The sequence below is a fragment of the Monomorium pharaonis genome, chromosome 6 (genome assembly GCF_013373865.1).
Source record: "Monomorium pharaonis isolate MP-MQ-018 chromosome 6, ASM1337386v2, whole genome shotgun sequence".
NCBI lineage: Eukaryota > Metazoa > Arthropoda > Insecta > Hymenoptera > Formicidae > Monomorium > Monomorium pharaonis.
This window is the reverse complement of record NC_050472.1, coordinates 11,753,511-11,769,130: the sequence shown is the minus strand read 5'-3', so window position 1 is coordinate 11,769,130 and position 15,620 is coordinate 11,753,511. Positions and strand designations below refer to the sequence as shown.

Here is a 15,620-nt window from a genome sequence, read left to right as displayed (position 1 = left end):
ATTATAAATTATTAATAAAAATAGGACAAATTTAAATCGTAATAAACTTGTAAATAAGAAAGTCGAAAGAGAGAAAGCGATGGAAACATATGGAACCTGCAAATAATATAATATTTGCCGTATCAAATTCTCTCATCGTTTTTTATGGAATATTAAATTAACGAAGATTTATCACGATTGATTCTTTATACATTCTCCTTTCGTAACCATCTTATTAGAAAATTACGAAATGCACGAAATACTATCCCTAATATACACTCTTTGTAAAATAATACGATAGAAAAATATTCACGTTTGATCTAACGACTTCAGAATAAATTATTCGATGCGACTTCTACGGTAATTATAGGTAATTAGAGATCAATGTTATGTCAAGTATCGTTAATATGGTTAACTACAAAGGATTTTCTCTTGTATATGATAGAGAACTTCGAGTTTCTTCTATCGTTAATACATTATAAGTCACTGAAAATCTGTCGTAATTCATAATGCAATTAAAGGTAGAAGAAACTCTGAATTCTTTTATTCATTATTGAATTTTTTATTTACTCTTGATTCGTATGTAAAATTGAACTTTGTACTTTTATACTTTATAATTTTGCAGGAATATCTTTCCCTCTAAAGTATTTACGGAAACACGATAAACGTCATTTTCAACAACAGTTCCAATCAATATTATTAGAGTTTCATTAAATGTCATAAAATTTTTTTAACAAGATTACTATTTTTTAACATTTTTAACATTAAACACGATACAACACTCAGAAAAAAGTATCGTGCTGATTATTTATCGCAGTTTTAGTGATAATTTTTGATAATTTTTTTTTCGATCGTGTGTAACACTAAAAATATAAAGGAATGATAATTGTTAAAATTTTATTCAAATTACACATAATGAAAGTAGAATAGTACAAACTAAAGATGTTGTTAAACGTGATAATATTTATTGTATTTGTGTACTACGTAGTGCTTGAGAGGGAAAGAGGGAGAGAAAGAGAGAGAGAGAAAGAGAGAAAGAGATTGATTGATTGATTGATATGTGTTTATTAATGCCCTAGTTAACTATGGGGCAAAAGACAAAATAAATACAGATAACTAAATTTAACAAAACAAGAAGATGAAGAATTGATGTCGCACGCGAGAGTACAATAGAATGTCGGCTTATCATTGCAGAACCGACCAGCCACTGACAGGACGCATCAGACTAGTAATATCTACGATCTAAATAAAGATTACAAAGATAATAAGCGTACATAGAACTAGAACTAAAACTTAAGATAAGCGATAATACTTAATAGTACTGAACAGCACTTGAAATAAGTAGAGAGGCAAAGTGGTTAAGATATATTAATGCGTTCACGTGATAGCAAATGATCAAACAATAGTCGCTTGAAAAATGTGAAAAAAGATTCAGAAGTAACAGTAAGAGGAAGAGTGTGCCAAAAGTAGATACCAGAAAGATGAAAAGAATTTTGGAAAGAGGTAGTGCGATGAAGCGGGATTTGGAAACAAGCAGAAGATGGAAAGCGGGTCGAGGAACGAATGGAAGGATCATTATCAACAAACAGTTCGCTGAGATAAGGAACAGCATCGCCTTGACAAATGCGAAACATGTATAGACCCAGGAAATAGAACCGGCGATTTTTAACTGATAGCCATCCGAGTCGATGCCGATACGGGGTAATATAAACATCACGTTTAAGGTCGAAGATAAATCTGATAGTGCAGTTAATGAGCTGTTGTAAATTTGAATTGAGTTCTTCAGTAAGATTATGGTATACGAGACAACAGTAGTCTATGGCCCGTATTCATAGTCCGATCTCAAAGCAGAACTTAAGGCTGACTCGATGAAGATCATCTTATTCAATTCAGATCATCTCAAGAGTAGTACATTTCATAATGACGAAATAAGATGGTCTTTGCGAAGAAGTTCTGACATAAGTAGTTCTTATTTCATTTAGTGCCGTCTTCGCGAAGATATGCTTAAAACAGTGCTTATTTATGAATCGGCAGTTTCCGTGACATTTCTGTCAGTTCCACCAATGGGAACATTGCATTTGCCTGTATCTGCGTTATAACCTCAACAATACGTTCTTGATTTTCTCGCAAACGCAATACGAAGGACGATGAGAGTACGAGCACAGGACTTGTTTTACACGTTCATCATTTTCCACAACAGGATTATCAGCTGTTGTTTATGTAAGTTGAAAATTAAGCAGGATATGTGTAATGCATGATTAATTGTTACATTCTTTTAACTTTTGACTTGAAAAAGTTTTATAGCTATAATTATATTAACCCTACATTACTCTTTTATTTTTTAGTAGTAGGATCGAGAATCTCGACTGTTTAACTAAATTGTATGTTCGACCGACGCTCCGATTTTCTCGCACAACGCGATACAAAGGACCGAGATCTCGGTGAGAATCCGAGCACAGAACTTGATTCACAAGTTTATGATTTTCTACAACAGGATATTCCACAGCAGGATTGTCATCTGTTGTTTATGTAAGTTGAAAATTAATCCGGATATACATAGTGCATGATTGATTGCAATGTAACATTCTCTTAACTCGAAAAATTCTTACAGCTATAATCATATTAACCTTACTTGCTTCACACGTTCTTGATTTTCTCGCACAACGCGATACGAAGGACCGAAGTCTCTGTGAGATTCCGAGCACAGGACTTGATTCACACGTTCATGATTTTCCACAACAGGATATTCCACAGCAGGATTGTCACCTGTTGTTTACGTAAGTTGAAAATTAAGCAGGATATATGTAATGCATGATTGATTGCAATGTAACATTCCCTTAACTTTTGACTTGAAAAAGTTTTATAGCTATAATTATATTAACCCTACATTGCTCTGTTTATTTATTTCTCAGCAGTAGGGTCGAGAAACTTAGCTGTCTAACTTATTGTAAGCTCGACCGACGCCCTGATTTTCTCGCACAACGCGATACGAACGACCGAGGTCTCAGTGAGAGTCTGAGCACAGGATTAATAATGGATTTAGCAAATCTTGAAATTTGCGATATAAATTTGTTTAATGAAGAAGAAAATGAAATCCGAATACGTGCACCAAAACGATACATTCGTGATAAAGAAAATCCATTTGAATTCTTTAATGAACAAGAATTCAAGAAAAAATTTCGATTTTCAAAGAATTCCGTAATGTTTGGTATTCTACCATTAGTAGAGGAAGGACTGACAAAAATAAATAATCGCGGTTTACCAATTTCTCCTGTCTTTCAATTATTGATTTGTTTGAGATTCTACGCAACAGCAAGTTTTCAGCTATGTTTATATGTATATAAGCTGCACAAATAAAATTTTTGATTTAATTTGTACTATTGTCGTATTCAAAAAATGATTAATTTAAAAAACATCGAAAAAATATGTAAATGTGTGTGTGTGTGTGTGTGTGTGTGTGTGTGTGTGTGTGTGTGTGTGTGTGTGTGTGTGTTAGAATATGAGAATGATACAAATTAATTTTTTCACTGTCTTGACTATTTTTGTGATTGTTCATTTGTGTAATTTACTTAAATAATCACTTATAATTTATTTTTGCAGCTTGTTATGGGAGATGTGATACAAATTTCACAATCAACGATATCAAGAATTATTTTTCGAGTTTCTTGCTCTGAGAACAAACGTTTATTTAAAGAACTTGGACGTGGTCCTGGAGCTATAGGTTTTCCTTCAATTGATGGAGCGATAGATTGTACGCATATTCGGCTAACTCATACAAGTTTTCGAAATGTTGATGAGATATATCGCAATCGGAAAGGATACTTTTCTTTAAATGTTCAGGTATATTGTAAATTAAACAATTATTACATATTTGTTTTAGAAATAATTTAAGAATTTTAAGTAATTTACAGCATGTACGCAAAAACGAAGAATGTACAAATTTTAATCTAACTATATAAGAATGTCATGTTTTAGGGATATTATGTTATAGGAAGCATTTAAATTAGGAGTGGAAAAGCGGAATGCAGAAAAGCGGAAGGAGCAGAAACAAAAAACTAGAGCGAGACAGATGATACTCTTTCTCTCTGTAGTTTTTTTCTGCTTTTCTGCATTTTGCTTTTTGTTTTTAATATAATTGCTTTTCATGTAACGATTTTTTAGTAAAATTTTTTTTTATTGTAATTGTTTTTTCTCTACAGGTTGTTGTCGGACCGCGTACTGAAATATTAGATATTGTCCCAGAATGGCCAGGAAGTGAGCACGATAGCCGAATATTTCAAAACTCACGCATATATATGCGGTACAGAGAATATAGATTGAATGGAATACTCGTTGGTGATGCTGGGTATCCTTCGTTGCCATTTCTGCTTACACCGATTGGTAATCCTGTTACCGATGAAGAAACAAGGTTTGTTTAATTTTATAATTATAACGGTAATAATTTTTTATTGTACTAAATAGTTCAATGATCAAGCATTACGAAGTAAATAATAACAATAGAAGTAAAAAAAATGTAATACATATACACTTGGCGCGAGGCACTACATATCTTGATACGTATATAACATGACACTTTCGTCATTTTGTATTTTTTTTATTTGTTTATAACTATAGAGTGCTTTCTCTATTTAGTGGCATAAGTCGACACAAGCATCGTTCTCTTTTTTTTATGTTTAATGAGTAACAAAGATAAAACGATATTTGTGTCGACTTGTCAGAAGAAAAACCTACAAAGACAAAGATTATTGTCTTTCTCTAATTTTTTCTTTTGGCCCTTCCGCTTTTCCGCATTGCTTTTCTACTCCTAGTTTAAATGCTCCCTAAAACATAATGTTTTTATATAGTAAGATTAAAATTTGTGCACATTATTTTTGCGTATATGCTGTAAATCAGTGCTCGGAATTAGTTGCACATTTCGCCTCGATTCCTGAGGCACCGCCTGCTATGCCCCCACTACCGCTGTAGGCTCGACGGCCGAGCCGCCGATCGCGCGCGTGGCCTTGTGTCTCAGGAGCGTTCTACGATAGATATGCCTGGTCCATTCGCGTGATTAAAAAATTCTCTTGCGCTGTGAATAATTTTTTTATTTTTACAGACAATTAAAGTTATTAATAATATTTTTCCTCCTGGGTGATGTGGAAAGCTATTGACAAAATTGCAATTATTACATTGTGTTATATTATGCTCATTATATGTATATACAAATATGTTTATAAACGTAAAAATAATATTAATAACTTTAATTGTCTGTAAAAATAAAAAAATTATTCACAGCGCAAGAAAATTTTTTAATCACGCGAATAGACCAGGCATATCTATCGTAGAACGCTCCTGAGACACAAGGCCACGCGCGCGTTCGGCGTCTCGGCCGTCGAGCCTACAGCGGTAGTGGGGGCATAGCAGGCGGTGCCTCAGGAATCGAGGCGAAATGTGCAACTAATTCCGAGCACTGCTGTAAATTATATGCTTAAAATTTTTTAATATTTTTAAATACAAATATGTAACAATTGTTTAATTTACAATATATACCTAAACATTTAAGGAAAAGTATCCTTTTTGATGGTGATATATTTCATCAACATTTCGAAATATTGTATTAGTCGAATATGCGTACAATCTATCGCTCCATAATTAAATCTATCGCATCTATAATTAAATGTTGCTGACATGATTAAAGATAATATTAAATAAGAAAATATAATTCATTAACACCGCAACGCACGCACAACTCACGCACAAAGAATTTATATGTTTACGTTTTTTTTTTTTTTGCAGTTACAACATAATCCATAGGAGGACAAGAGGAATTGTCGAAAGAACTTTCGGCGTTTGGAAACGCAGATTTCCGTGCTTATCGAGAGGCCTGAGTACAAAGTTGTTAACTTCCACAACAATTGTTGTAGCCTGTGCTGTTTTGCACAATCTGACATTGATTTTAAATGATAATTTGGAAGAAGAAGATGATGAAGGGGCAGAAAATATAAACGACGAAGTTCCAGTGCCTCAGCCTCATTGGCAACCTGGGGATGGTTTTGTCATGCGAAATGCATTAATCGAACGTCTTTTTAGGTAAGAAATAACTAATTGGTACTTATAAAACATATTTATTGAAACATAAATACAAACATCATTAAAGTTATCATTAATAATAGAATATTATTAGAAACATTGTTTATATATATTTAAAGTATTATGCTATATTGTTTAAAATTAACCTTTTTATAAAATAAAACATTGCACAATAACATCACACAAAACCTAACCTAACCTAACCTAACCGAGTTTTGCTCTTATCTATGTCAACATATATTTTATTACATACATATTTATATGTATGTAATATTACATATATATTTATATGTCCAACATATATTTTTTTACAAAATTTACGCATATCAATAAAAAATAAAAGAAACCTTTTAAAAATTTTTTTTAAGTACAGTTTTTAAAAATCTTTAAAACAAGAAGAGATTATTATGTAGACTAGTATAAAAATAAACGAATTAATTGTAAATCTACTTGTTTCTAGTTTATGCAGTTATTATTCAAAAAAAGTATTTCTCGGCGCACATAAATTATTATTAGAAAGCTTGCACTTGTGTTAACCTGCATATACGAACAATTGTATCAAAATCCGTATTTTGTCTTAAAAAATATAGAAAAAAGAAAAGATAAAAGATAATTATCCGATGTATCTCTCATTTTCAGTCCTCCTCGTACAATTCTTGCTGAATTTTATCGACGTACACTACGCGTCAACGATTTGTTCTCCTAGGCCCGATTTCACCAACGCGAGTTAACTTAATCGGTCGGTTATCTTGGGTTGTTCTATTGGAATTGACCAATCGTATTTGTTAATTTTGTTCAAGACAAATACGATTGGTCAATTCCAATAGAACAACCCAAGATAACCAACCGATTAAGTTAACTCGCGTTGGTGAAATCGGGCCTTAGCGAGTTTATATAAAATATGTAACATATCCTATATAAATTTTCTAGGGAAATGGAACAAATCGTTGAAGAGTAATGTACGCTTCTTAACATGTCTTACAATTTTAAATTAATATTTTCTTTATTCAAATATTGCTTTTCCAAAATTTTCAGTTTAATTTGATTAATTTCTATTTCTAGTTTATTTATATTATTTTTATGATTTATTTCCACTTCATTTAATTGTTTTAAATGATTTTCTTTAATTTTGGCCATATTTTCCTCATGTCTTAGTTTAGCAGTCGCTAAATGTTGCTCTTGCTCCATTACTAGTTTTATACGTTGCATTCTTAAGTTTTCTTCCGTATCTGATAAGTCTTGCTTTATGCATTTCCTCTTCTTTCGTTGTAATTCTGAAGTACCAGACTGTTTCTGATATATTATACATATAATACATATTAAACATATAATTAATGTAATATGACAATAAAGATAAAGAGAGATCAATCAACGAGCAAACAATTGGAAAAAAAATTTAGGCTACGATCCACTTGACACTACAAACGCTTCTAAGCATGCTTTGATTGATCAATTCGTAAATTTCTTTATTTCAATTTACAATTTCCAATTCTGCCCAGACTTCCGACAATCACACGAAATAGATGTGGTATCTCAAAATCGGGAATTCTCCTTTATTCTTTCCAACTTTGCTCATTTATTGATCTTTCTTTACCTTTATTGCTATTGCACCAAACAAATTTTAAATTTACTTTTAAATTTCTTATGTAATATATACCTTGTGTATCAACGATTTGTATGTCGCCCTCATCATAGATCAAATGTCCCTTGTTTGCGCTGTTTTCATTTTTTTATTAGTAGATATTATATCGACTGCAAACTCGGGTTTATCTGAAATACATAAATGTTAATAACATAAAAATAAAACAGAAAAACTCAATCTATTTACATTGCCAAAAGTTCAGAATATAATTAATTATAAAGAAAAAAGTAATTTTATTATTATATTTCATACGTATCATAAAGAAATACATATTAAAATACAACAGCATTTAAACATGTAACTTATATAATAAATACCTTGTGAATCAACAATTGTCTCATCGTTGTTATCATTTGCCAAATAGTCCAACATATTTATATTTTCATTCGCAGATATATTAAATGCCAATTCGCGTTTTTCTGAAATGCATACATAAAAGTTAATAAATAAGTGTAAAACACATTGATATCAGAAAAGATCCAATAGATATAATTAATAAATATAATCTATATATATAGATTAAAAATATCGATAAATAAATTTAAGACTTAATAGATATCATTGTCAAATTTAAATTTTTTTTAGATTACAAAGCATACAAGATTCTTAGATTTTTTGCCGCTAAAAACGAAACTATTTATGAAAGCCCTCTATCACGTCATATTTAGAGATATCTTAGTTCAAAGTATGCTCAACTTACTTTGGCTTAATATAATTAATTTCAGACTTACCTTCAATTTCAGAGTCTGTCATGTTTGATGAGAAGAGCACTGGTGCACTTTCCATAAGATGCGGTGCAATATTAAGGATGTCTGGATCCACACTTGCTTCAATTTCTTGTGGTCCTCCACCAGTTGCGAGTCGCGATTGTTTTTCTTTAGTTAAAACATCCCTTTGGGATTGCTTTAAATTAGCCCATAATTTTTTTAATTGTTGCATTGTTCTCTGTAACAAAAATTTTGTGTAAAACTATATTTTCAAGCATATATATTATATTTTATAGTATTATATTCTAAATTAAAATTCTTATACTTCTTGACAGATTAGTGCTGACTGGTTATATTGTTCACATATCTCATTCCATGCGATATCCTTGTCTTTCAATGTTGTAGCGTCACTTTTCTTTATTTCTATTACATTCTTATATCTTTCAAGAATTTGTAAAAATACTTTTCTCTCAATCAATGTGTAATGTTTGTTTTTACTTGAAATAGGCTTATCTTTGCACGACATTCTGTAAATAATACAATATTTAATTATAAAAATAATTAAATAAAATTTAAATGAATCTTTTATTTCATATTTGTACCAATAAAATATATGATTGCAAGCTGACATCTAAACTGTTATTTTGAAGGTAGTATATTATAATATTCTAATATAATTTTAAAATCTAATTTTAAAATTATTCTAATATAATAAAAAATATTTAATTGCAGGCTGATATTACTTTAATTGTTAACTTGAAAGTATAGTATATTACAATATTTCATAATATTTCAATAATAGTATCATTCTAATATAATTTTAAGATAATAGTTTCACAAACGTTTCGACCTGATTCGGTCAATAGTTAAAATTATAAATTTGTCAAGATGTAAAAATTAATTATCAACTTACGTGAACGGGTGACAATCCTGTGAAAGATCAAAAACGTGTAAAGCAAGTCTTGTATTCAGACTCTCACCGATACCTCGGTCCTTCGTATCACGTTGTGCGAAAAAATCAGAGCGTCGAACATTTAGTTAAACAGACGAGATTCTCGATCTTACTACTGAAAAATAAGAAAGAGTAATGTAGGGTTAAAAGTTAAAAAAATGTAGCAATTAATCATGCATTACACATATCCTGCTTAATTTTCAACTTACGTGAAAAACTGGTGACAATCCTGTTGTGGAAAATGATGAACGTGTGAAACAAGTCCTGTGCTCAGACTCTCACAGAGACCTCGGTCCTTCGTATCGCGTTGTGCGAGAAAATCAAGAACGTGTGAAGCAAGTAAGATTAATATGATTACAGCTGTAAGAATTTTTCAAGTTAAGAGAATGTTACATTGCAATCAATCATGCACTACGTATATCCTGCTTAATTTTCAACTTACGTAAACAACAGGTGACAATCCTGCTGTAGAATATCCTGTTGAGGAAAATCATGAACATGTGAATCAAGTTCTGTGCTCGGACTCTCACCGAGATCTCGGTATCGCGTTGTGCGAGAAAATCAGAGCGTCGGTCGAACATACAATTTAGTTAAACAGTCGAGATTCTTGATCCTATTACTGAAAAATAAGAAAGAGTAATGTAGGGTTAATATAATTATAGCTGTAAGAATTTTTCATGTTAAAAGTTAAAAGAATGTAACAATTAATCATGCATTGCACATATCCTGCTTAATTTTCAACTTACGTGAACAACAGGTGACAATCCCGTTGTCGAAAATCGTGTGAAGCAAGTCCTGTGCTCGGACTCTCACCGAGACCTCGATCCTTTGTATCGCGTTGTGCGAGAAAATCAAGAACGTGTGAAGCAAGGTTAATATAAGTATAGCTGTAAGAATTTTTCAAGTTAATAGTTAAGAGAATGTTATACATTGCAATCAATTATGCATTACATGTATCATGCTTAATTTTCAACTTACGTGAACAGGTGACAATCCTGTTTGAAACATCAAGAACGTGTAAAGCAAGTCGTGTGCTCAGACTCTCAATTACCGAACCAAAAGTCCTTTGTATCACGTTGTGCGAGAAAATCAGGTCGTACTTACAAGAAGTTAGGCTTAAGCAAATTTAATGCAAGATTATTATTATTAAAGTTGGAAGACAGTGTATACATTTATACAGTGTATACATTTATATTGATGTAATACATCAGTAATACATTTATATTGATGATATAAATAATGTTATTTGTAATATAAATAATTTTTTTGTTATTTAGAATGCCATTTATTTTAATGTTAGTGAAGAGGTTATAGGTTATAAGTTATAGCTATAGACAGTATAGACAGTCGGGTTTCTCAGTCCTATAACCTCCTCACCAATATTAAAATAAATGGCATTCTAAATAATAAAAATATTATTTATATTACCAATAATATTATTTATGTCATCAATATAAATGCATTACACTTTCTCTTCACTTTACTAATAATAATCTTGCATTCACTTTTGCTTAAGTCGTCTACGACCACGACTTGACGAAGATTGTCTTATTTAACAATATATATGTCAAATAAGATAAACTTAAATGACTATGAATTTTATAATTAATGAGATTATCTTAAGTCTCTGTTTACAACGAATGAAATGAGTTTATGAATCATACCAAGATGCTTTAAAAGAAGATCGTCTTCGACAAGTTATACCGTGAGATTTTTCTCAAGTATAGATTTGTTTTATAACTATGAATCGAAGCGCCATCTTAAGATGTACTTGAGCAAGTCTTGATAATAAACCTTGACTATGAATACGGGCCTATGTGTGGGAATATGAGGGTTTTAACTAGTTTGCATCGCAATGGTTGAGGGAGAGACTGCCTGTGAAACTTAAGCTTATGGAGAGCACCGTGAACACTTCTAGAGATTCGAGAGATGTGGTTATTCCATGAAAGGTTCGAACTTAGTGAAACTCCAAGGTTACGAGCACTTGTTATATAAGGAATGGAAGTGTGATTAATAGTGATCGGTGGAAGAGTATCGAGGTCAATAGAGCGAACAAGGGCGTTGCTGCCTAAGATCATAACTTTGGTTTTGGCTAGATTGAGTATGAGACCATTGACGTGCATAATCATAGACCGCGGTAGTATCAATCGAGATTTTTGCCAGACCTTGGGCAAGTAGGGACGGATAGCAGCTCAGGTATATTTGAGTGTCGTCAGCGAAGATCATGTGATTAGAAAAACTGAGATAGGAGCCAATGTCATTGATGAAGAGAGAGAAAAGAAGAGGACCAAGAACAGAACCTTGAGGTACACCAGCAGTCACCGGACACCAAAGGGTAGCATTATTATTTTCATCAAGGACTGTCTGTGTTCGTTCAGTCAAACAGGAAAAGAACCAGCTTAAAGTTGAGCTGGAGAAACCGAAAGATTTTAACTTAGAAAGGAGGAGAAGATGGGGTACTGAATCGAAAGCTTTGCTGAAATCAAAAAGAATTAGGATGGTGACTCTCTTTTCATCAATGCCTCTACGGATGTCGCAATGCAGATTGAGTGCTGAAGCCGGTACGATAACCAGATTGTCTGGGGTCGAGTAGGTTGTTAACTTCGAGAAATTGCGTGATTTGTTTATGAACAGTTCTTTCAAGGATCTTAGATAGTTCGGGGAGGTTGGCGATCGGACGAGTATCTGAAGGGGTAAGAGGAGTTTTAATCTTGGATAGCGGTCTGATATAAGCACACTTCCAGGAATGAGGGAAACAGGAATGGAGAATGGAGTTGTTAAAAAGTGTCAAGAGAAACGGTGCAATGCAAGGAAGAGCAAGCGTGAAACAAAATAAAGGGATTCTGTCAGCACCAGCAGAGAGAGAGTTACCAGGTGACGCCTTGATTGCGTCAAGCAGATCATTCTCAGAGAGAGAGAGAGAGAGAGAGAGAGAGAGAGAGAGAGAGAGAGAGAAAGAGAGAGAGAGAGTAAAAGAGAGAAGGAGAGAGAGGTGTAATTACGACAAATTTTCAGTGACTTATAATGTATTAACGATAGAAGAAATTCGAAGTTCTTTATCATATACAAGAGAAAATCATTTCTAGTTAACCATACTAACGATACTTGACATAACATTGATCTCTAATTACCTATAATTACCGTAGAAGTTGCATCGAATAATTTATCCTGAAGTCGTTAGATCAAACGTGAATATTTTTCTATCGTATTATTTTACAAAGAATGCATATTAGGGATAGTATTTCGTGCATTTCGTAATTTTCTAATAAGATGGTTATGAAAGGAGAATGTATAAAGAATCAATCGTGATAAATCTTCGTTAATTTAATATTCCATAAAAAACGATGAGAAAATTTGATGCGGCAAATATTATATTATTTGCAGGTTCCATACGTTTCCATCGCTTTCTCTCTTTCGATTTTCTTATTTACAAAAGTTTATTACGATTTAAATTTGTCCTATTTTTATTAATAATTCATAATCTCGTCATGTAATCGCGAGTGTGCGTAGCAGCCATCGACGCGAGCTTAGGCGCGGTGCGGCGAGACGTGGGAACGACGACGACGCCACGCTTCTCCTTCTTTCCCACGCCGCCGCCGGCAGCTAATGCTTGAAACAGTAGGCCGTGCTATGGCTCGAGCGGCTCGAGCCCTTCCTTCGGCGCGCAAGACGCGCTCTCATTCGCATAATTTAAAAAATTTATATCTCGATTATTAGCAGACCAAACCTACAACAATATTGAACTTTTATGTTCATCTCGATCCCATCTACCTTTTTATGAACAGTGACCAGTATGCTCTGGGACTCCCTGTATATATCTTCCACTTCCATCTCTCCTAACCGCTGTTACCATCATCTCTATCTCTATCCAATATTTTACAATAGTATCACAATCGCTCCCTATATTTGCAATCCTCTCCCCCCTCTCCATCTAATAATTTACACTATTATAAACAACTCTCACGCTAAAACAATCTCTTCCTTCGCTCGTATGCATCCTCTCAACCTCCCACTCTCTCAGTTATCTCCCTCTCCTCCTCTGGCCTCCTGCTTTTCTCCTCCTTCGTTTCTCCTTTTCTCCTCCTTCTACTTCTCCCTATGTTTCTCCTCCTTGCCGCCTGTCTCTTTTTCCAATTCCGTCCCTGACCACTTCCTGCTCACCTGCTCCTCCGCACGACCTCTCTCCTCCTTCTCTCCTCTTCCTGCCACTTCCTCCTTCTCCTCCGTCTTCTCCGTTTGCTTTTCCTCCTTGCCATCCGTCTCTATCTCCGTTTCCACTTTTGCTCTCCTCCCGCTCACCTACTCCTCCGTGCTACATCTCACTTCCTTCTCTCCTTCTGTCACTCTCTCCGCTTTCTCTTGTACCTCCTTTCTCTTTTCCTTCTCCAAACTCGCCTCCATCTTCTCTCCTCCGTTCCTCCTTCCTTCTCTCTCCATACACTTTCCTTTCTACACTACCGCCATCTCCATCAGACATCTCCTTATCCCTCTCAGCTCTCCTATCCTCTCTTCTATGTTTCCGTACTCCTTTTTCCCTCTATCTCTCCTTCTTTCTTTAAACATCTGTGCCTGAGATCTCTCCTGCCTTTCCTTTCCTTACTCTTAATCTCTTTTTCTTGGATTCTACTTTTCTCTTTGTACTTTCCGTCTCGATATCCTAGATCAATATATTGATATACCAATTGTTCTCCATCACGCACTCCTACTGCCGTCTGCCACTGCCCCTCTGCGCAAGCGCTCAACTCTCCTCTTCCATCGATCTATTGTTGCCACGTCCGCCATGCATCTCTCCAACATTACCAACTTTCCGACGGCTCCCTCTCTATCAACCACGCCTCATTCCGTATGCGCTCAATCCTTTTTTTGATCCCCAAACATCAATCTCGCACTCTGCACCTCTTAGCTGCATCTCTCTTCCTCCCTTTAACTTTGACCGATGTTTCATGTTCTATTCCCAGACTTCACCGTGCCCTCTGTCATCATCATTTCATCCAACTTCTTCCACGTCAACTGCTTTTTTCTCCAATCCTCCCAAGTCGATCCGCTCTACTTTTCCTTCTCTTCGTACAATCTTTCTTCGCCATCCTGTCACTTCCCTTCAATTACCCGTCTTCCTCTAACTTTCAACTCCGTCCTCTCAATCCTCACAATCTTTCCTTTACCCTTTTTCCTTACTCAAAACTGGAGCCCACACTCCACCATCTACTCCGCAGCGGCGCCATTTTTTCAATAGAATTGTTTTGGTAATCCGGCTTAAATAAATTATATCTTTTAATTTATTATAAATATAAATTATATTACAAACGTAAGTATAAATAAAGGTCGAAGAGACGTGTTAAATAAGATGTTAAGAACAAATAAGCAATTTTATTAAAACGCAAGTTTTTGATAATACACAAAAATATTTAGGATAGCGAAACGTTTCAACTTTACAAAGTCATCCTTAGTCGTTTGTATTACGAAATTAAGAATCGGTTATTAAACAAAAGTAACCGTATAAAAAACTCTAGATGATAAGATTTACAATTGCTTTTGTTTAATAATCAATTTTTAATTTTGTAATACAAGCGACTGAGGATAACTTTGTAAAGTCGAAACGTTTTGCTATCCTAAATATTTTTGCTTATTATCAAGAACTCGCATTTTATTAAAATTGCTTATTTGTTCTTAACATCTTAGTTAGCTTGTCTATTTGAGCTTTTATACTTTGTTTTGTAACTTACTCAAGCGTTAGATATTTATTTATTTTTAAATAATACGTTGCTCCATTATTAAAAAATAATTTCTTTTTTTATTTAATGCAATAAAACGTGAAAATTGTTTTGCAACATATGGCATAAGTGTATAGAATGTAACATAATATAATAATCCTTTATTTGCCTTTCCCTTGCGGGGTACAGGCGGACTCTCGCTCCGGTTAGAAAAATGTAAATCGTTTCTTCCACGCGTACGCTTACATTATATTATAAGAGAGAGAGAGAGAGAGAGAGAGAGAGAGAGAGAGAGAGAGAGAGAGAGAGAGAACCATACTTCCTTTCATCCATCCATTCACACATTCATTTGTGGACCTCCACTTCCGCCGCTTCCTCCATTCATTCCTCATTCACCAATCTTTTTGTCCACATTCACTCCTTGCACTCTTCTCCTCCCGGCCTTCTCTCTCCCCCCAACGCACACTCCCTCTCATCCCACATATTGTCCAGTCTCTTCAATCACCTCTCCTCCTATAGAATGTAACATGAATGTCCATATTTATTTATTTTTAAATAAT

The 15,620-nt window shown here is 33.9% G+C and overlaps 1 protein-coding gene across 1 annotated transcript; it reads left to right on the top strand.

Annotated features, from left to right (window-relative positions):
- Nucleotides 1-976: 976 nt before the first annotated feature.
- Nucleotides 977-8,558, top strand: LOC105834743 (putative nuclease HARBI1). Its single transcript, XM_036289052.1, has 8 exons — nt 977-2,199; nt 2,325-2,508; nt 2,591-2,756; nt 2,892-3,333; nt 3,556-3,819; nt 4,179-4,387; nt 5,755-6,048; nt 8,434-8,558. Exons 2-8 carry the CDS (start codon nt 2,457-2,459, stop codon nt 8,447-8,449), a joined length of 1,443 nt encoding a protein of 480 aa, XP_036144945.1. The 5' UTR covers nt 977-2,199; nt 2,325-2,456; the 3' UTR covers nt 8,450-8,558.
- The last annotated feature ends 7,062 nt before the right edge of the window (nt 8,559-15,620 follow it).